This window comes from Myotis lucifugus, unplaced genomic scaffold (genome assembly GCF_000147115.1).
Source record: "Myotis lucifugus unplaced genomic scaffold, Myoluc2.0 scaffold_0, whole genome shotgun sequence".
Lineage (NCBI taxonomy): Eukaryota > Metazoa > Chordata > Mammalia > Chiroptera > Vespertilionidae > Myotis > Myotis lucifugus.
In genome coordinates this window covers 20,786,536-20,810,248 of record NW_005871048.1, presented here as the reverse complement: position 1 = coordinate 20,810,248, position 23,713 = coordinate 20,786,536, and the positions used below count along the sequence as shown (strand labels likewise).

Below are 23,713 nucleotides of genomic sequence, written 5' to 3'. Positions count from 1 at the left end.
CAAAATGACAATGAGGTACCATCTCACACTTGTCAGAATGGTTATCATTAACAAATCAACAAATGACAAATGCTGGTGAGGATGTGGAGAAAAAGGAACCCTTGTGCACTGCTGGTGGGAATGCAGACTGGTGCAGCCACTGTGAAGAACAGTATGGAGTTTCCTCAAAAAACTAAAAATGGAACTCCCATTTGACCCAGTGATCCCACTTCTAGGAATATATCCCAAGAAACCAGAAACACCAATCAGAAAGGACATATGCACCCTTACGTTCATAGCAGCACAATTTGCAATAGCTAAGATTTGGAATCAGCCTAAGTGCCCATCAGCAGATGAGTGGATTAGAAAACTTTGGCACATCTACACAATGGAAAACTACGCTGCTATAGAAAGGAAGGAACTCCTACCATTTGCAACAGCATGGATGGAGCTGGAGAACATTATGCTAAGTGAAATAAGCCAGTGGAAGAAAGATAAATGTCACATGATCTCACTTATTTGTGGCTTATAATGAACAACATAAACTGATGAACAAAAACAGATCTAGAGACAGAGAAGCAACAATCAGATGCTCAAACCTCAGAGGGAAGGTAGGGGAGGGTAGGGGTAAGGGGGAGAGATCAACTAAAGGAATTGTAGGCATGCATATAAGCATAACCAATGGATACAGACACCAGGGGGGAGAGGGCTTGAGTGAGGGTATGGGGGGGACAATGGGGGGATAAGGACACATTTGTAATACCTTAATCAGTAAAGAGGAAAAAAAATTTCCAGCCAGGAACAAAAAAGGACAATGGGACAGGGATCTTAGAATTGTGATTAGAGTATGTTTGAAATAATTAATATTTTATAACTAGAGGCCCGGTGCACAAAAATTTGTGTACTCGGGGGAGTCCCTCAGCCTGGCCTATGCCCTCTTGCAGTCTGGGACCCCTCGAAGGATGTCCACCTGCTGGCTTACGCCCGCTCCCTGGGGGATCGGGCCCTAGCTGGCAGTCAGACATCCCTCTGGCAGCCCAGCAGCCCTCGGGGGATGTCCACTTACCAGCAGGGAGCAGACCTAAGCTGCAGTCGGACATCCTTAGTGCTGCTAAGGAGGCGGGAGAGGCTCCCGCTACCAACGCTGTGCTGGGAGCCATCAGCCTGGCTTGTGGCTGAGCAGAGCTCCTCCTGTGGGAGCGCACTGACCACCAGGGGGCAGCTCCTGCATTGAGCATCTGCCCCCTGGTGGTCAGTGTGTGTCATAGTGACCAGTCATTCCCAGTCGTTCTGCTGTTAGGGTCAATTTGCATATTACCCTTTTATTATATAGGATAGAGGCCTGGTGCACGGGTGGGGGCTGGCTGGTTTGTCCTGAAGGGTGTCCCAGATCAGGGTGGGGGTCCCGCTGGGGTGCCTGGCCAGCCTGGGTGAGGGGCTGATGGCTGTTTGCAGGCTGGTCAAGCCCCCCCCCCCGCAGTGGGGACCCTCACCCCATGGAGATTTGGCCTGTCTGGGTGAGGGGCTGAGGGCCATTTTCAGGCTGGCCAAGCCCCCCAGCAATGGAAGCTCCCAGACTCTCCTTTTTTTATTTTTTTTTTTAAATTCTGGGATTTATTTACCTTCCATAATTGAAACTTTGTAGTCTTGAGTAGAGCTCAGAGCTGGGGACAGGGTAGGCGAGAAGCTTGGCTTTCTCCATTGCCAGGGGCAACCCAAGCCTCCTGCTCACTCCAGCTCCGTGGCCACAGCCAGCTGAAAGCAGGTATCTGGGGTTTATTAAGCTTCTATAATTGAAACTTTGTTGCCTTGAGTGGAGCTCCGAGCCAGCCACAGCAGGTGGGAAGCTTAGCTTCCTCCATCACTGGGGCAACCAAGCCTCCTGCTTGCTCCAGCTCTGTGGCTGCTAGCCGCCATCTTGGTTGGGTTAATTTGCATATAGTCTCTCTGATTGGCTGGTGGGCATGGCCTAAGGCATAGCAAAGGTAAGTCAATTTGCATGTTTGTCTTTTATTAGTTCAGATAAGGAATATAAGTTAAAGAAAGGGACAACAAGGAGAGTCTGATCAAGGAAGAAAGTAGATGTTAATAGACTGAAGGTAATAAAAGAACTGTGGTTTTAATTATATTAGTGAGTTGGAAGAATGAGTGGGAATAATCAGAGAGTGGGATAATAGATATTTAGGAAGTTCTCAGTGAAGAGTCAGTTCACTGCAACCATGGGAATGTTGGGTGGCCAATCACATGTAAAAATCTAGAAACTAAAGATCAGAGTGCGATACAAGTGTTTTCACAGACTAATGAAGAAATTTCAGTTTTAACTGCTAAATGATTTGATGGAATATGACACCTGCTTGTTGACTGAAGCAGGCCTGAAGATCGACTTGTCCCAGGTATGGAAAACTGTGATGGGATGAGGGAAGCGGAGAAAGGGAGTGGCAGGTGGTGGTAAATGGACTGTTTCAAAGAGAACATAGAAATTCTATACACACACACACACACACACACACACACTAATGTGTGAACAGAGTAGAAAATTGGTTATGTAAGAGATAAACATTTAAATAAAGCAATATATCTGCATAGATAGGTGTATGAAAATGTCAAAGGGCAGCTCCCATTTTGAAGTGGGAGGAGTAGCTAGAAAATGTCTGACCTTTCTTTTTCTGTGTAAGTTTTTTATGTTCGTATTTGTGCTTGTGTGTCAGTGTTTTGAAGTCAAAACAAATGGATTAATTAAAGCACATTGTGGAACAAATGAGGAATTACTAAAGTTCTCAATAAACATATATAAAAATTGATAAAAGAAAAACAATTTCACAAAAATAATTATCACAAAGTAGTCTTTGTTCTTCCTAAGCCCATCTCTTACATGAAAGGTAATATGATCCTGAGAAGATGGAAGAATGGATATATATTACTAGGGAGCTACAATTAATTAGCTTAATAAACTTTATCATATAAATAGATACAGGTGGATGGGTATATGGACAGACAAGTATCACAGTCTATTTTAAGGTCCTAGAGGCAATGATTTAAAGGAACAATTATTTGATGTATGACAGTAACATTTAAATCTTACCTTCAATTTCTATGTCCACTTGATAATTTTCACCATGAAAGTGTGGAAAAGCAAATAAAAGTGATCCAAATCCTACTAAAAAGGAGGAAACTGTAATCCATTTTAGAATGTTTCCTTTCCTTCCATAGTATGCTATAAACACTACTACCAGGCAAGATGAAATATCATAACTCGATGACAACGCAATACTTTTAATGGTTTTTAGACCACTGCGCCTCTGAAATGTGTTAAGGCTTACATCTATAAGACCAATCACCATACCTAAAACGTAGAAAGAAAAAAAACAACACAATAATATGCATTTTAAGAGACAAAACAGCTCATCATTGTAATCATTACAAAGCGAAACTTAATTTACAGTGAGTTAAATTTATTTCACCTTATTCTGAATGTTTAAAATTTATGAGCACAAAATGATCCCTTTTCTAAAACACTAATAAGCTTTAACCTCTATGAAATATTTGCCAATGGAATTACTGTATCTATTTTTAAAAGACTATATTCATGAGTAATTTATGAAGAATATGATGTTTTCAATCATCTCAGTACTAATATTTATTTTGATGTATATTTCAATCATAAAAATGAATAAATGACAATATAATATCTATCATCCAGAACAGAAAATAAAACATTATCAAAATAGTTGGAGTCCAACATGTACTCCCAAACATATTCTTCTCTCTCCTTCCATAACCCATATCCTATACTTGAAGTTCACCATTTCCTAGCCTTCTTAACACTTTTTTTGACAATGTGTGTACATCCTTGAACAATACTACTGTTTGTCATGTTCTTGAACATGAAATAAATGGTATCATATATGCCCATGTCCATCACTCAGCATCTAACTGGGGGGAAAATAATCACACTAAATGTTTGAAACAAAAAGAAATTGACATAGAGGTTGTTAACAAAGTACATAATTCATTTTGTTGGATTGGAAAGGGAAAATAGTTACTAACCAAAACTCAGGATATCTACATAATCAAAGTTGCCGGAGCATGGGCAGCTGCAGGGGTCTGCAGCCACAGCCGCTGCTGCTGCTGCTGCTGGACCTGCACTCACTACCCCTTAGGCAGGAAGTCAGGACCCACACTCATGCTAATGTGAGAGCTAGCTCACCATCACCTGCTGCTCCTGCTGCTCTTCCAGTTGCGAGAGCCCGAGCCCATGAGAATTGTGTTCCTGAATCACCATTGCTGCTGCTGATGGAGCTGCACTGATTACTGACCATACATCCTGGAGCCTTCACAGCCCCAGGATTGCTGCGGTTGCCAAAAGTATCACCAGAAAGAGGGAGCAGAAAACAAAAAAATAGGCTTCCCTTTGCTTTTTTTTTTCAAGTCTACTGCCACAGCTTCTTACTAGTAACATGGAGGTGAAGCAGCTGGCAAGGAAATCTGGTAAGGTCATTTATAGGCCACCATTCTCCTCGAAAATAGGAAGGAGTCCAGAGGGGAACAATGGAGTTTATGGTCAACAAACAACTCGCAAAGTTCACCCGTTAGACTGTTCATGATACATTTTCACCCTTTTCCCCATATTTAAACTTCCATACCAAATTAATAGCAACAAAATTATGCTTCTTCCTAACATGTTTCAATTGTTCTTACAAAGACTTTCTTACTCTTCCCCCCATAAAAAAGGGAGACACATAGTCCAATCAGTCACCATATCCATCTCAAGGTAGTGTTAACCCTTCTTCTGGTTCAATCACAAACATGAATGGATTTTCTTTAACATAAAAACTAAATTGCAAAGGAATAAGTGGTATAGAATGGCATAAAAGATATAAACAAGTAACTAAGCAAACATATCATAGGCCCAACTAAAGGTGTGAGGGAATTGTATTGCAAAAGACACCATAAATCCAACTTAGAATCACAACACTTGAACAGACTGAGAGCAGCAGGAAACAAGATATAAAAACTTTGCTGCATTCAAGAGAAGAATTTTTTTCAACTCTCATTTTACATGTGGCCCAGAAGGATAATGGCCAAGGCAATAAATGTTCTGTCAGTAACAGTGTCCATCTCTGGGGTTAGGGTATTAATTAACCTTCTAATTTAGGAATATTCTGTAACTTAGAGGTGAAGTTATAAAGTTATCACCTATAATACTCTTTTATAAAATAGTAAGGGAAAGAGAATGCAAAAAATAAAAATTTGGAATACACAAGTATGTACATGTTTGTGTGTGTATACATGAAACTAACATGAAAGAGAAAAATGCATAGTTGCTACAGTTTTTATTTCTCTAAATGGTTATGAGACACAATTGATATTAATAAACCCCTTCTTCCCTATTTACTGCCTCTTATACCTCTCAATCTCACATAACATATATAGGTTATTTCAAAGCATATACAGCACCCCAAACGTTTTTATTGTTGTCTCCTAGCTGGAGCCTTCTCTGAGTTTTCAGTGGGACATTATAATTATCTATAAGGCCAAGAGTTTCTGGTTATTGAGATATGTAGTAAGATCAGTGAATTCCATGAACATGAACTCTCTATACTTCTTTTGCTATAAAATGAATTCCTTCATTAAAAGTAATGTGATAATAAATAAGATGATCAAGATGGTGTATAAGGCATTCATTAAGTCCAAGTATAGTTAGTTTTGGCAGAACCATGGTGGTAAAAGAACCCATATGCAAAACAAATATCTATTTCAGTGAGAAGAAATTATTGTCCACTCCATAGTAGAAGCAGGTGATGTAATCAACTTGCCTCTAGGTAGCTGGTTGATTTCACTAGGGAATGGAGCCATTTCCTGGATTATGTTGACTTTTCCTGGTTGGCAAGACAGGCACTCAGTAGTGCAATAGCTAGGTCAGCTCTGGTGAAGATAAATCCATGCATTCAACTCTGGTATAACTTCCATTCTTGATACAATTATCATCATAAACATGAGCCCTCTGAACAAGACATACTAGTATAATGATGGGAAAAGAGGCTGACTAATATTCAGAGGGTGGTTACCTATCTACATCATTATTGAAAGCTTCCTCTGCAATGAATTTCTTTGATGAATATTTGTTTAGGATAATTCTGCCCATTCAGATAGACATACCACCTACCCAGCACTCCTACTTACCAAATGGTCAACCCATTAGACCAGGGGTCCTCAAACTTTTTAAACAGGGGGCCAGTTCACTGTCCCTCAGACCATTGGAGGGCCGGACTATAGTTTTAAAAAAAAACTATGAACAAATTCCTATGCACATTGCACATATCTTATTTTGAAGTAAAAAAACAAAACGGGAACAAATACAATATTTGTATTTGCATGTGGTCCGCGGGCCGTAGTTTGAGGACCCCTGCATTAGACAATGGCAGCATGGTTTCTAGGAAATACAATTAAATTTTACTACCCAATATTCTGCCCACTAGGAGGACTTCCCTTTTCCTCTATTTTTTTCTGGGACTCCCCTAAGTGGGACTATGTTACCATAGTGTACTTCCACCTTCAAAACCATAGGCACATCCTATCTAATAAAGAGAAAATATGCCAATTGACCCTCACACCGTCGCAAAGATGGCGGCACCCAAGCCAATAAGGAGGGAATATGCTAACTGACTGCCACGCCCTCAAAGATGTCGGTGCCCACAGCCACAAGATGGCCAGCAGGGGAGGGCAGTTGTGGGTGATCAGGCCAGTAGGGGAGGGCAGTTAGGGGTGACCAGGCCAGCAAGGGAGGGCAGTTAGGGGCAACCAGGCCAGCAGGGGAGGGCAGTTGGGGACGACTAGGCCTGCAGGAGGGGGAAGTTGGGGGCGATCAGGCTGTTAGGGCAGGGCAGTTGGGGGTGGCCAGGCCAGCAGGGGAGGGAAGTTGGGGGTGACCAGGCCGGCAAGGGAGGGCAGTTGGGGGCGATTGGGTCAGCAGGGGAGCAGTTAGGCGTTGATCATGCTGGCAGGGGAGTGGTTAGGGGGTGATCAGGCTGGCAGGCAGAAATGGTTAGGGGTAATCAGGCAGGCAGGCAGGCAGGCAGGCAGGTGAGCAGTTAGGAGCCAGCAGTCCCCATTGTGAGAGGGATATCTGACTGCCGGTTTAGACTCGATCCTAGGTAGTCAGACATCCCCCACAGGGTCCCAGATTGGAGAGGGTGCAGGCTAGGCTGAGGGACAACCCCCATGCACAAATTTCATGCACTGGGTCTCTAGTCCTATCTATTAAAGAGGGAATATGCAAATTGATCATCACACTGTCACAAAGATGGTGGCACCCATAGTAGAGGCAGGGTTTCCGTACACAAGATGTCTGCACCCACAGCGGAGGCTGAGTTCCCATAACTAGCCTTAATGAGCAGTCAGCAGGGACCTGAGGCTGTGTGGTGCTGGGCCGGGGCATGGGACCTGAGGCATGGCTTGACAGGAGATCTCAGGCTGCGTCCCCCCGCCCTGGCGCCAGGCCAGTGGACCTCAGGCTGTGCCCTCCACCCAGCGGGGCTTGATGGGGGACCTTAGCCCGCACCCTATGGCCTGGCACCAGGCCGGGGGACCTCAGGCCATGACCCCTACCCTGGCACCGGGCCAGGGGACCTGAGGCCATGCCCTCCTTGCCCAGCAGGGCTTGATGGGGGACCTCAGGCTGTGCCCCTGCCCTGACCATGAGCCAGGGGACCTGAGGCCATGACCCCCGCCCTGGCACTGGGGGACCTGAGGCCGCACCCCCTGCCTGGCGGGGCTTGATGGTTGACCTCAGGCCACACCCCGGTCTGGCGGGGATTGACGGGGGACCTGAAGGCACGCCCCCTGCCCCGATGCCAGGCCGGGGGACCTCAGGCCACACCCCCCACCCAGCGGGGCTTGATGGGGCACCTGAGGCTGCACCTCCTCACCCGGAGCGGCTTGACAGAGGATCTGAAGCTGCACCCCCTGCCCAGCGGAGGTTGACGGGGGTGGGGCTGGCCAGGTCTGAATCTCACCCAATGGGGGTGGGGCCAGCCGGGTCTGGGTCTCACGCGATTTCAAGGCATGCATGGGTGGGTGGGGACTTGACTCTGGGTCCCGCAGCACGCCCCAGACTCTGACAGGAGGAAGATTTTCGTATACATTTTACTAATTTTCTTTCATCTCTGACATTTCTATTACAGAGAAAGGGCAAACAGCAATATTAAAATATTTCCTCTAATTAATTCCCTTTTAATGTGCACAAATTTCATGCACCAGGCCACTAGTAAGATTATGTTTCTTTCTTAGAAGTAAATGGTACAAATGAAGAAACTTTTCCTTCATTTCAGAAGAGGTAGCCCTGCACACTCCAAACCAATTTTCCTGAAGTAGCAGGCACATTTTTAGTGTATAAGACAGACTGTATGTTGGTTATTCTGGGAAGCCTGTATGTTGGTTATTCTGGGAAGCCTGGGATCTCATTCTAGTTATGAGGGTTATGGGGTGGGTTATGAGGGAATCAGCATTCCCTAAAGTCAGGTGAGGTAAATTCAGTGTCTTTAAGCAGAGAATTGTTTTTTTGTGGGTCTTTTTTTCAGTCATAGGAGAAAATGTTGCTCCTACTGAGAAAGGAGACTTGGAATTTCAGGGTTGATGGGTCTCAGATTCACTGAGTTCCACCCAATTTCCAGGTTCCCCTCTTCTCCAATCAATGTCCCAACTCTCACATAAGTGATCTAGTGAATCTTTGAATTCAAATTGTGTTGTAATTCTACCACCATGAATTAGTGTTGGTACTATTCAAACTAGGCAGTGTGTGACTAGAAACTCACACATTTTCTAATTATGCCCTAAACTAATTTTCTTTCTGTAAACTTTTCAGTACAGTCAGAAGCAGTCAGTCAGCCAAACCCAGAATTTCTGTAGTCTAAAGTTTTCACCATATACATCAATTGTAGAAGCTCTTGGTCTTCCAAAGTCCTGCCTTCAATAAGAACTTTATCTCAGGCAACATTTTAAATAACTCTGTCATTGCATGTCATGGATTCCCAGTGTACCATTTTCCACAAAATACTGTTGTTTTTGCTGCTTTCAAGTTCAGTTAGCTCAGATAACCAATTCCAGGTTCCTATCTTTGGGGATGGTTTGGTTGTTTCTTCCTGGTTCAATGCTTGGCATAGACTGCTGTTAGAGTAGGCAGTTAAGGTAAATATGAGCTGGGAGAGGTAGCTGGGGCTTGGAGAAAGATGTAACAAACCAAAAATAGACAATGGAGGCAGCAGACCACTATGTGAGAAGGAAAGACTTAGAGCTCCTGCAGGATGTGGTCTAACTGGTGGCTAACACCTGGGTGAAAGGGCCTTATAGTTTAAAGATATATTTTTTTGAGACGTGAGAGATGGGGTGACTTGCTCCTTGCCTAGAGGTATTCCAACCTAGGGGTATAAATCCCCTGGACTTCCAAACATCAGGGCTCTTGGTTTGGTTTAGGCCGGCTGAGTTGCCCACTCAGGTTCTATCTGAGTGTATTTCTTTCCTACAAATAAACCCTTGCCTGCTTTTGCTGCTATTTGTTGTCTCTTGTTTGAATTCATTCCTACAAGCAAGACAAAAGCTAGGGGCACAGATTACTGTCTCTGGCCAGGGTCTATCTCTGGCCAGAGACCCCCTTCATCATCGCTGGCATTACTATCTCAAAACTTACATGATTTTTATAATTTATAGACAAATTAGTTTTATTACATGGGTGAAGCTAAAAGTTCAATCAAAAACTTTCAAACAGCCCTGACCGGTTTGGCTCAGTGGATAGAGCGTCGGCCTGCGGACTCAAGGGTCCCAGGTTCGATTCCAGTCAAGGGCATGTACTTTGGTTGCGGGCACATCCCCAGTAGGGGGTGTGCGGGAGGCAGCTGATCGATGTTTCTCTCTCATTGATGTTTCTAGCTCTCTATCCCTCTCCCTTCCTCTCTGTAAAAAATCAATAAAATATATATTTTAAAAAAAAACTTTCAAACATCTTATTATCTCATAACATTTTTGAAAGGAACATTACTTTAACCAATTTCTTAACCATACTTATCTCTAATAAAATGTTAATATTTTTCTGAAGAATATATATTTTAAAATGATCTGACTTCTAACTATTCTCATGAAATCAGTTGCAAGTCACCAAAGTTGCTTTCTATAGCTTTGCAGCAAAGGGTTGACTCGGCAAACTTTGGTTGCTCAAAAAGACCTGTCTTCAAGACTGACCTCTGGTTGTCTCCTGGGAGATGACTCTGAGTCCTTGAATATTCTGCCTGATAAGAGTGCTTTTATATGCTTGAAGCCTTGGGCCACACAGTACCAATTGGATCAGATAGTTTATACTAAGAATGTGATTTAAAGTGAACATCTATTGTTGAATGCCTGAAGCCTTTGGCCATGCTGTATCGGTTTGATTAGTTTATGTTAACAATGTATTTATGATAACACCTTTTTTTGGTGTATGTGTGAGGAGGGTGTGTTAATGGAGTCTGAGTAGCTAAAGTTAGTCACACAGATGCTGCATGCCTACAAGACTAACCCCTCAAAAATCTTGGACACCAAGGCTCGTGTTATCTTTCTTGGTGGGCAACTCTTTGTATGTGTTTTCACACATTATTGCTGGAAGAATTAAGCATGTCCATATGTCCCCACTGGGAAAGAACACAGCAGCTTGGGCTTGGTTTCTAGACTTTATCCCATGCACTAGACTTTATCCCTCAGCCCTGCCTGTGTCCTCTTGCAGTCTGGGACCCCTCAGGGGATGTCTGCTTGCCACGGAGGTGGGAGAGCTTCCCGCCACCGCTGCTGTGCTCACCAGCCGTGAGCCCGGCTTCTGGCTGAGCTGCACTCCCCCTGTGGGAGTGCACTGACCACCAGGGAACAGCTCCTGCATCGACCATCTGGCCCCTGGTGGTCAGTGCGCATCACAGCAACTGGTCATTCCACCATTCAGTCGATTTGCATATTAGGGTTTTACTATATAGGATGTTTTGTCAAAGTTAAATGTGCAAAGCCCTGGGCCTCCTTAATTTCATTCCAATATATGAAAATTAATCAATGTAATTCACTGTATTAAGATAATAAAGAACAAAAACCACATGAATATCAGAATGCAGAAAAAATTTTTACAAAATCCAAACACTTTCATAATAAAAATACTCAATGAACTGGAAATAAAAGGCAACTTTCTTAAACTGATAAAGTACATACAGAGTAGGGCAAAAGTAGGTTTATAGTTGTAAGTACATGAAATAGAATATATTCTTGTATTATTATTTATTAATTGTTGGATTATTTTCCATATGAACAACTGTAAACCTATTTGCCCCCCCCTTATACGAGAATTCTACGACATAATTATAAAATGAATCATGGAGTTACCATATAACCCAGCAATTCCACTCCTAGGTATAAATCCCAGAGAACAAAAATATATGTCCACACAAAAACTTATAGACCATTCTAGCTCTTCATGTAAAGAGCTTGGAAGTCACCTCTGTATCCTAACAGGTTACAAACTGAACAGTCTGAAAAAATTGACAACTCTTCTTAGATACACAACAGAGGGGAAGTAACAGGGCAAACTGGTGATATTGTGAATTCAACTGTCTTTATAACTCATTAGCCCATACTTTTAAATGTGTTTCATTCACATAGATATCTGCTCTACAGTTAAATAAATAAAATGAGAGCTTACTTTATTTAGCACTTTAATGGGAGTTTTTGAATTCTCAGACCATGACTTGAACTGAAATTTGAGATCTGAGTTTGCCATTTCTCTTCATAAATTCTTAAGGGCACTGAAAAGATTCCAGCCAACACCAGAGTCCTTATAGTCAACATTACTACCGATGTGCAGCAGCTGCTTGGGCTTTCAAGATACATGCTTCAATTGACATTTCATCTCAATAAACATGGTGATAACTTGATGAATTGTGAAGCAACTGCATGCCAAGAATTGCTATCCATTTCCATTGGCAAAGAGCTCAACACTTGGCTCAAGATTAAAAGCATAACAAAACCAATCCTAAAATCCCATCTTTATGAGTATACTAATGACCCAGTGCACGGATTTATGCACATTGAAAGGAAATTAATGAGAAGGTGGCTGGTGGGACAGGACTGGGTGAGACAGGCCAGACACACCCTGGAGCCAACCTTCCACAGTTCCTCCCCAGCCAGCTGCACCTGGGGTGGCATTGTGGCTCAAAGGGCATCTGCAGAGTGAGCAGGGTCCCTCTGGCAGGTGGGGTCCCTCAGCCTGGCCTGTGGGGATCGGGCCAAAGCCAACTCTCCAACATACCCCAAGGGGTCCCAGAGTGCAAGAGGGCACTCTACAAAGTTGCTTACAGGGTGTGGAATGCAAACGCAAGTGTGCCAGCAAACCAGATTCTGGGCTGACAGTGCCCTAACAACAACATAACCCATGGCTGAAGGTGGAATCGTGTGGCCCTGCAAGGAATCACACTCCCTCCTCTCTGGTTTTGGGGTGAGTCACCCGAGAACCGCTGCTGCTAAGTCACTGCAGCTTGGCAGCTCCTGCATTGAGCACCTGCCCCGTGGTGGTCAGTGCGCATCATAAGTACCGGTCGGATGAACACTTAGCATATTATACTTTTATATATATACTAGAGGCCCGGTGCACAAAAATTTGTGCACTGGCGGGGGGGGGGGGGTGTTGTTCCCTCAGCCGGACCTGTGCCCTGTCACAGTCTGGGACCCCTCGGGAGATAACCACCTGCTGGCTTAGGCCCGCTCTCCGGATGGCAGATGGCAGGCCCTATCCCACAGTGCCTGCCCCGCCTCCCTGGGTCGCCCATGGCAGGCCCGATCCCGCGGTGGGGCAGGCGGCGGATGGCACTGCCCCGCCCTGCCTGCAGTATGCAAATTTAACGGCCACCTTTGTTGGGTTAATTTGCATACTCTTCTGATTGGCTGATGGGCATAACGAAGGTATGGTCAATTAGCATCTTTGTCTTTTATTAATGTAGATTTATGGGACTAACCCCTGAAACCAATTCCATAATAGTCTGAATCCACACAGTAATTTGAACAAGGACAGTTTGCTATAAAGAATTATTAACTGTAACAGAGGATTAAAGTAACAAGGAATTAGCTATTCAGAAGTAAAGAGAATGCCAAAGAATATAGAAATATGTAGTCTAAGCAACAACCATTTACCCTAGGACTGACATGGAGCACTCCAGGGCTAAAATCCAGACCTTGTTGAAGAGAACACAACAAATTTTTGGCAAATTCAATCCAGCAACATATACAAAAGATATTAATTTAGTAATAAGGGTTTACTCCAGGAATGCAAGGTTAGTTAAATATAAAAAAATAAAAGAATGCAATATATAATATTAATAAAATAAATAAGAAAAATCATATAACTGTCTCAGAAGACACAGGGGAAAAAAACTTGATAAAATTAAAAACCAATTCATGATAAAATTTCTTAACCAGCTAAGAATAAAAGGTAACATCCTCAAATTAATAAGGGGCATCTCCACAAAACTTACAGTTAACATATTTAATTGAGAAAGGCTAAATTATTTCTACCTAAAAACAGAAAGAAAAAAAACCCTTCTCTTTTCAAATTTCTATCCAACATTGTATTGGAGGTCTTAACCAGTGTAACAAAACATACAGATTGGAAAGAAAGCAATAAAACTGTCCTGACTCACAGGTGACATGATCATGTATGTAAAACATTCTAAGAAAATAAGTTAATTTACCAAGGTTGAAGGATACAAAACCTACATAAGAAAAGAGATATACCATGATCAGGCATGAAAACACTCAATAGTGTTAAGATGTCAATTTTCTGCAAATCTATAGAATCAAAGAAATTCCAATTAAAATCCCAAAAAGTTTTTATAGAAATCAACACGTGGAAAAGGCCAAAGTATCTAGAATAGCCAAAACAACTTTTTACAAATATCCTTTCAAAATTCTCACTCGGGTATTTAAAGACCTTCATAATATGGCTACAGTTTGTATTTTCCTTCTCTTTTATTTATTTATGTATTCGATAAATATTTATCGAGTGTCTTTACTGCCTCAGTCACTATATTAGTTCTGGGGGAGGGGTTGAGACAATAAAGAAAATAAGTATAATTATCCTTTTTGGTGCTTAGGTAAAACCATCATCCAGCCAAATCAGTCACTCACCATTCTGAAACAAGGCTTTCCTGTATCTGAGTATTTATTCATCAAAACATTACATTCATTCATTCATTAATTCAATAAATACTCCTTAATTACATTCCCAGCTATCAGAACTCTACCTGAATTATCAAGGCATAATTCAAATGCCTATTCCTCAGAGAAACTTCTTTGATGATATCAAGAAAAAACCACTAATGACTATTTATTTGCTCCTCTCATATGATTCTAAGCACATTTAGACTTTTTTTTATTACACTTATTTCGACATAGCATCTTAGAACAAAAAAGATACCATGTTTAGCAAACTCCAAGACCATCAGGATATACAGACTGGTAAAGAACGTAGGTGAAAAGGGAGTGGTGAGGGCCTTGGCCACGTAGGGAATGCATGCCCTTCTAAAGGCATTCAAATCCACATTCTTCTTCAAACTGTGTGGGCAAAGATGAACACCTTTGAGTTGCGGCTGGGTTCTCTCACATAGATTGTTTGAAGCCCGACTCTACCTCCTGTATTCACACCCGAGGAAACAAGATCCAGGAAGGAAATGGCTTGGCCTATGTGTCTCAAAATTGTGGTCAGAAGCAGAAACAACCTGGCAGTCACAGGTCTTGTTTTCAACTTTATTTAATCCCCCAAGTAATTCAACCCTGAGCTTCTCAGGGTTGGTGACCAAACAACAGTAATGACTCAACATTACTCTCTCGGGGTGGCTCTCTGGAGGCCAGACCCCTATCACCCACACTGTGAGAGGTAACTGCCAATAAGGTGTTTGAGGACAGGAGCCCAAACCCATGGTGGCAGCCCATTTAACCAGCTTTTATCCTAGTCATACCTTTCCAGTATTAGAGAGGGCAGCTGCCTCAAACTGGACCACCTGGCCCCTCTCCTTCCTCCCCCACTTAGATAACACTGAGCGCCCCCTGTTTTCCCCCCCACCCCACACCCACCCCACAGGCTCACCCTGAGAGACCACCAGCGTGTAGAAGAAAATCAGGAAGCAGTGGATGTTATTAAAACGCTGACAACCGGGAATAACCATACAGCACAAGCCGCAGTGCTCCTTCAAAGTTTCATTCTGTTTTCCCGGCTTCTGGGTCAGGGGGGCTATGGCCCTAGCCTTTTTCCTTTTCGGTTTTTTAAACCTGATCACGCTATCTGAAAGAACACCCATTTTCCAGGCGCTTCCCATGAACTCTGTGCTGTCTGCAGGCTCAGCCTGCCGGACCTCTGACTGCGGGGCTTGGCGCTCCTCTTGCACGGGGGCTTCCTGCACGACCTGAGGGCTCCAGCTGAGGCTGGGGCGCTCCCGCTGGGACTGGGGCTGGGCGAGCGACTCCATGCTGCGTGGCTTGTTGCTCCCCTTGGCCGGGCGCCTGCTCCGCCTGCTCCAACGGACCGGCCCGCGGGAGTGGACGTCAGGGAATGGGCGCCCGCAGCCCAGGCCTCCAGAGGGAACGTTCTTTCTTGGGCTGGAGGCAAACCGTCCCTGCCGGAGTTCCGTTGGCAGTTGCCCTGAGAGACCATCCAAGGCTATTTCCTCTTTGCTTCCACGTGGGAGAGGGTCAGAGAGAGAGAAAAAAAATTTTTTTACGACTGGACCCTGATTACTAATATAGACAGGACACCCCAGTAACTCTAATGGAAGTCTTCTCTTTAGGAAGCAAGAAAAGAGAAATGTGCAGAGATGGGACAGAGGAACACCCCCCCCCCACACACACACACACACACACACACACACTTCTGTAGTGTTTTTCTAATTGGATAATCTCACTAGAAAGGACCTAAACATTGTTGAAGGAGGAAAAATCAGAAGACATGAAAAAGACACTTCTACCACATTTGGAGAAACCAGCAAAGATCATAAAACAGTGTTCCATTGAATGCTCCTAAGTAAAGTGCTTTTACACATAAAAATTATTGTCCTAGAAACTCTATTTCTAGCCAAGAATAGAAAGGATTATTATTTTCCTCCCTAAATAAGGGGTGAGACCTCGAATGTAATTTACTTTCCCAGGTGCAAAAACCTTAACTGAAAATAAAGACGGTAGGAGAATAGTTATAGGACATGAAATGTTTGTGTTGTTTATATGAAAATGTAACTTCTTATTGGTTTTCTTTTCTTCGGCAAAGGCAAAGTATGTTATTCAGGCCATGTATGTGAGAAGGCTGACTTTCCAGGAAAATTGAAACTATCTTCCCTCCCATGAATTACACAGTGTTTAAAAAAAAATAATTAAACTTAAAAAAAAAATCCAGCTCTTCAACAAGTTTTTGTGCTGCTAGAAAGTGCTGAGGCTAGATAACTAGGGGCGGGGCGGGGCGGGGCAGGAGGAGGCAGAAATCACTGAGAAGAGCTAGGCAGAAAGGTTCCACAGACACCACCCCTGACCTGAGGCCTGAGCTTGCCTCAACAGAGCTCTGTGCCCATCAGTGAGTGAAAATGTAATCCCACCCATACTAAGAGACCTCGTCTGTCAAATATCGGTCACCACATAAGAAGAAACAATGCCCTAATTTTCCTGTTCCTTTCCTACTTAACTAGGATGCCCTCCACGTTGCTTCATAACATTAATAAGCGTAAAGGAAACAGAATTCCTCGGAGGTAGCAAAGTAGGGGGACTCTTATTCTTGTGCTTTGGTACCAGACTGGGCAAGGCCTGAGAGCAGAGGGGGAAGCCAGATTTGTTCAAAATAAATGGTACTAGGATTTTTGCTTCCACTCAGAATATAGAGAGCCACGTAGAATGTTACCCTCACTCTATCAAAAATAGTCAAAAAGAAAAGAAGGAAAAGCTGAGTGATATAAAATACTATCACCTTTTCTGCCCATGGAAGAGCTATATTTCCAAAGCAACAAGGCTAACAAACCCCTCAGAAAAAGGATGGGACACATGAGGGCTTGTGCTTGGGGGAGGGGTGGCAGGGGGAGTTCAATGGGGGGGGGGGGGGGAGGAGACTCATGTAATACTTTAAACAATAAAGAATTAAAAAAAAAAGATAGGAAGGAAACTCCTGAAATTGTCATGAATGCTTAAAGGCACAGTGAGGTCTAGCATATGGTTTAGAAACCCTAGGAACTTCAGAAACAAGGGGAATCTTTGCCATTTGACTGGGCAAGAACATGCTCCTTAATAAAGAATGCATTTGGCGCCCTGGCTGGCATAGCTCAGTTGGATGAGTGTTGTCCCATGCACCAAAGAGTCACCAGTTGGATCCCAGGTCAAGACACATACCCAGGTTCAATCCCCAGTTAGAGTGTGTACTTGAGGCAACTGAAACTGATCTATGTTTCTTTTTCACATTGACGTCAATTCCTCTCCCTTCCTATTTCTCCAAAATAAAAATCAATAAAAACATGTTCTTGGGTGAGGATTAAAAAATTTTTTTAAACCCAAGATATTACTCTTCCTACATATGTCCGTAATACTGCCTAAGAAAATAAATCCAAGAGTTCTCATCGTTATATTCCTATTATTTCCAAACTATAAAGATAATTGACTGTAGAATGAAACTGTTTACATGTAAAGATTTCACTTTAATAACTCAATAAAATTTTGTTCTTGCAGAAAACTAGGAGAGCATATAATTTTCCCTAGTCTGGTATATTAAAAAATTTTAACCACACCTACAATAAAATATATCTTACACTGTGATTCAGTACACAGATATACAGTCATAATATACGTATATGTTTGCATACTTATGTGCATGTATGTGTGTGTATGATTGGAACACACACACACACACATTTACTATAACAATAACTAGCCAATGTTACTTTAGAGATGGTTATTAGTTAAAAACTTGTACAAAGGGAATCATAAATGAAAAGCACAAGCCTAGAATATTTTTCTTTCTCTAAGGGTTTCTTAATCAAATGATTCAACAAACTAATTGATGTTCTGCAGACTTGAAACTACTGCAACTCAGTATCTAGACACAATTACCTTTAGGTTTTAGGTTATGACAACTAAATTAGTATTTTTAAACAGCAATTTTTTAATTCATAGTGTTTCCTTTGCATATTTTATTAAAATACTAGGGGCCCAGGGCACAAATTCATGCACCTTGAAAGGAACTGTGGGCTGCAAGGCTGTGGTGGGCACAAGGGCGGGTCTCGGCCCACCTCCCTGCCCCTGCCCAATCCCTCCCACTGCGGCTCCTGGTCTTCTGTCTGCCGGCAGCCCCGCTCCCGCCACCACTCCCATGAGCTGATGGCACTGGCCCCTCTTGCACCTGCTGATGGTGTGGAGCTATTGGGGCTGGCACCAGCAGCGGGTGTGAGCAGAAATGGCGCCGTCAGTGGGTGTGAGCAGAGACGGCGCCATCAGTGGGTGTGAGTGGTGGCTTCTGCCCCAATTGCCCCTCAGGAGCAGGGTGAGATGGAGAATTCCCTCAGGGGTGATGGGGGCCGGCAGCCGCCACTGACACCCGCTGATTTCACCAAGCGATCAGGACCAGCATCAGGTGCTGGCAGCGGGTGCGAGCAGCGGCTCCGGCGCCAGCAGCAAGTGCAAGAGGCGGCTTCTGGCCCCGATTACCCCTCAGGAGCAGGGGGAGGTGGAGAAGCCCTGGGGGGCGATCAGGGTCGACAGCCGCCGCTTGCACCTGCTGACAGTGTTGTTCATGACAGGTAGACAGCAGCAGGTGTGAGCGGTGGCTCCAGTATCAGCAGAGGGTGTGAACAGGGCTGGTGCCGGCAGCAGGTGCAAGTGCCAGGCAGGACTGCAGCACGTGAGAGCAAAGAATTTTCAGTAATCACTAGAGGCTCACCCCGATGACGGCAACCAGCGCCCTGCCTTGGTCTGGCACTCCTGCTCACCTGCTCCACCATCCCACCACGGCCAATGCCCACCATGTTCCATGTACTGCTGTCTGCTGCCAACGCCTGCCATGTTCTGCACGTGCCCCTGGTGGTCATTGCATGTCATAGCAACTGGTTGTTCGGTTGTTCCACCGTTCAGTCTATTTGCATATTAGCCTTTTATTATACAGGATTATTCATTTTTAACTTCCTATCTCTCAAAGTTTTTGCCAGTGTTGTTCACGACAGGTAGACAGACTTTTATTAAACATCTAGTGGGAATAAGTGGATAACTGTAAGGTGCTGAAAGGGAATTTAATATGTTGGAGAAACACTTCAAATAGTTGTTGATATATTATTAGTGCAAATATTAGCTGTGGTGACAAAACTAAAGTATCATGGAAATAATGCAGGCTCTATGTTGGCAAGAAAGGCTTCTAGCACAGTGCAAGTGGCAGGATAGATGTTTAATAAATCACAATTTGTTCATGAGGCTATCAGATACATTTTAATATTCAATCTTTTGAGCAGATTCTTCTGCTCTTCAAATTTCCTTCAGTACTGCATTCTCTTCTTTCCTTTCCTCCTTTCCTCAGAAAGTAATAATAACTGGCCAATGTTAGTATAGAGATGGTTAGTAGTTGAGAACCTATACAAAGTAAATCATAAGTGGGAGCTCACTTTTGACAAACATTACTGGTAAAATACTGACTGACAATTTGGCTTTTCATTTCATCCTTTCTTGATCCATTGCATGTGTTGGGAATGATATTTACTAATGAATATTAATGGTATACTCACTATTTTGTTGGCTCATAATTGATTGGGACCTTATAAACCTCAGTAAATTTCCAACAATTCTACAGTCTCCTTTAGTTCACCAGATAAACCATAAATACATAACTTTGACTTCATATTAAAAATATTTTTGATGCTTATAAAAGTCGCAATACCAGGTCACACACCAGCTCAATTAATTCAGAGTCTCTGGTTTGTGAGATCCAATAATTATGATTTTTTAATTTCCCCAGTGATGCTGCCAAGTTTCCCTCCCTCTTTCCTTCCCTTTCTTCTTCCCTCTGCCTTTTCAGGATAATTTTTCATTTGACAATAATAATCTTTGGAGGGTACTCTAGCCATTAAGCTCCAGAAGATCAAGAAGAATTCTGTGGCTGTGCAGATTACTTTAAGAGATGTCAAATTTATCTTTATTATATCGAAATTCCCAAGTAGATATTTTGTTAAGGAGCTTTTCCCATTCTCTCTCTCATCAAAGGAATAGCATAGACATAGGCTAGTCACAAAAGTGAATTCTTCAATAGAACAAATTTTTAAAAAATGTATTTCTATTGATTTCAGAGAGGAAGGGAAAGGGAGAGATAGAAACATCAATGATGAGAGAGAATAATTGATAGATGCCTCCTGCACACCCCACACTGGGGATTGAGCCCGCAACCCAGGCATATGCCCTGACTGGGAATCAAACCATGACCTCCTGGCTCCCAGGTTTACACTCAACCATTGAGCCACGCTGGCCAGGCTAAACTAAAATTTAAACATAAAGATCTCATTCTTGGTTCAATGAGTTTTGAGATAAACTAGTAAGATCTTTCTCATCTTTCCTTATTTTGAGAATAAATACCATTTTATTTTCCATCCTTCATAACTTTTTCAAAGTTGTAGAATTACGGTTTTGAATTAAGATATTTTTGTACTTCTACTTTTTTTCATGTAATAACTGATCATTTCCTGATATTTTGTATTTGGTTCCAAAAAACTATTCTGTGATTTCAAATGTGTAATAATGATGTTGACTGAACATACTCAAAAAGAGTCAGGAGACTATAACTATAAATAAATGACAAAGATTTATTCAAGGGTCTTAGGGTTTGCAAACTAGAAACACATCTAAGCAATACTGAGAGTGTTCCAAAAGTCTGAGAATTTTATAGTAAAAAGAACATGATTGAAAAGAATCAGTTCTATATTCACAGCCCCTGGATTGGTGGTCCAAGATAAGTATTCACCAGATGTCTGATGGCCTAGATAACGAAGCATTTCTTCTTGAGGTCATTCAGATGGCTAACTGGAGGTCTGATCTATGTCCAGGCATTAACACACACACTGATGCGCATCCAAGTACCGATGCAGGATTGAAAAGTTTCAAAGTTTAAGTTCCCAGAGTCAGTTAAAACAAGGATAATAATTTCCTTATGCCTCAACTCACTTGAAGTTAGTAATTTAGTAGCTGGACCACAGTGACTCCATTTTATTTGTTCTATTTCTCAATGGTAAATTATAAAAATAAATATCACCAGTTAGGGCCACTCAAACAGAACATTAACAGTAGTTACCATGCAAGTAAAACTGGTTTCTCTTGAGAGAGAAGGATTTTTAGCTAGTGATTTGGAAGCATTTTCCCTATGATTAAGAGCATATTTTTATTATAGAATCTTGGCTTACAAACATAAGTTTTAAAAAAAGGAAACCTGTTCATGAGTTAGGACAGAGAATTACACATTTGGGCAAAAGTCTATTTCACGTTTCTGTGTAATTTTTTTCACAACTCTTTCCCCCCACAATTTTTATTACATAATAAATTAAGTGTAACTTTTATAAATTTAAAACTAGTTAAAAGAAACATTTAAAAAGCAAAACAGTCTGTTCTTCATCCCCTTCAAATCTTGAACTGAATTACATAATAGTAAATAAATGTCAAAATCTTTAAAGATAATATGTGCTTCAACTAAATATCACATTGTATTCAAATAATATATTTAATCTAGTAGAAAGAGGTAATTATTATAAATATAAAATGTACTACCTGTGTAATCTGAGACCAAGCTCCAGATTTACCTCTCTATTTATTAACTAAATGTCTTGGGCAAGTCACTTAAACTCTTTCAAGTCAAGAATCCTTATTTATAAAATGGAGGTTCTCCCTACCCTATTTCATATGGTTGTTATGAAGGTGACAATATAAATGAAAACGAATTAAAAATACAAAAATATAATTTTTATTTAAAATAAATGTTAAAATAAAAACGTTAAATAATTTAGATTTAAAAATAAAAAATATATCAACAAAATAACCACAGTTTTTTTCTCCAATGTTTACTGTTTGCATTTCTAGTTTAAAATAGAGTTCATTATTTACAACACTAAGATCCTAGAAGGTAAACTGCTTTGTTAGTGTATGTCTCCGTTTCTAGAATCTAGGATAACTTGTTGGATTTTTAGAAAAAAAAGAGGAAGTTAAAAAGAAAAATGCAATTTGTTGTGTACTTATTCTCTATCAATCATCATAGTGGATATTTAACATTTTACTCATTTCTGATTCACTGGTCTGTTCACATTTCAAGCACACTATAGCCACATTTGTAGCCATATGGTGGCTACCATAAAGGAGTATGCAATTAATTACTGAAGTTCCTATCAGTTCTAAAAAGTTAAATAAATGTTATTTGGGAGCTAAAATTTGCTAAATCACATAATTAATAATAATTTCTTTAGCTATTAATTATTTAACTGATGCCTTGGTGTAACAGGAGAGCCTAGGCTGGACTGCTTTGGCTCACTGAGAAGCCTGAGAAAAGGGGGCTTTGGGGACAGGTTCAAGGGGTTAGCCAGAGATGAGTTGCTGCTGCTCACTGCTCCCCTGGTTGCAAGTCTCCTGGGAACCTTGAGAGGGAGGAGCAGGGCGGGAAAGGCATGGCATATGAAGTGCTCCAGGAGAAAGAGTGTGCCTCCATATCTTTTACATTTTACTATAAAATTATGTTTTCCCATTTCTATAATAAATTTATTTTTTAAAGCAAAGTTTAATAACTTAGCTGTGTCTTTTTTAAATATTAGCATTTATTCAAGTGGAGAAATGTCTGACCACAGGGTTTTTCTTATATAATACAGGATGTTGCCATCCAGCTATAAGAATTGCAGTCTAAATATTTAAAAAGACATAGTGGATCTTTGTTTGCCTTGCAAGTTTAACCTTAGCTAACATCACACTCAGCAATCCATGAAACAATGTCTGTATTGAATTCCATTGAATGAATTAACTCTCATTTATTTAACCATTTCCATATAGATGGTATTGGCTTGTGTTCAGTTTTTGCCCTGATAATACTTAACTGAAGATCATAATATGTAGATTATTTTCCTGAAAGACAGATTAAATTTATCAGGGAGTGTTTTAATTGGTAGCTATATTTCAATGCCTATATTGAAATTTTATGTAATCGTCACTTGTTATCTTCTAGAAAATACAAAACGATTTTAACATCTATACTTTTATAGATTCAAAGAGCTTTAGAAATATTGAGACACCAGTTTTAATTAAACAATAAATGTGTAAGAGATCCTGTTAAATACCCTCCACATAATATCAATTTCAGCTAAACATGTATGTAGGAAGAACTACTCACTAAAGTAACTTATGGAGGATAATTCATGTAACTTTCTTTAACAAATGAGTCAATAAAGCAGATAAACAACATAATGGTAACACATTAATGTAGTTTAATATGGGGATGACCTCAACAATAAGGGATATAGAACGGTGTGCCTTTAGTAAATGGTCCTTGTTTGCTTACCTGGACTGGTAAATTATGCTTGCTTCCTCACTGTGTGAGAGTAGTTACTTTTTTTTTTTTTTTAATATATTTTATTGATTTTTTACAGAGAGGAAGGGAGAGGGATAGAGAGTTAGAAACATCGATGAGAGAGAAACATATTCAGCTGCCTCCTGCACA

General features: G+C 41.6%; 1 protein-coding gene across 1 annotated transcript in view; it reads right to left on the bottom strand.

Annotated features, from left to right (window-relative positions):
* LOC102438452 (solute carrier organic anion transporter family member 6A1) overlaps positions 1–15,497 on the bottom strand; it is a 106,672-nt gene extending 91,175 nt beyond the window's left edge. The window contains exons 1-2 of the mRNA XM_023756524.1: positions 15,119–15,497; positions 3,062–3,322 (exon numbers count right to left, since the gene is read on the bottom strand). Of these exons, the coding sequence (XP_023612292.1) occupies positions 3,062–3,322; positions 15,119–15,497 (640 nt within the window). The remainder of the gene's footprint in view (positions 1–3,061; positions 3,323–15,118) is intronic.
* Between the last annotated feature and the right edge of the window lie 8,216 nt (positions 15,498–23,713).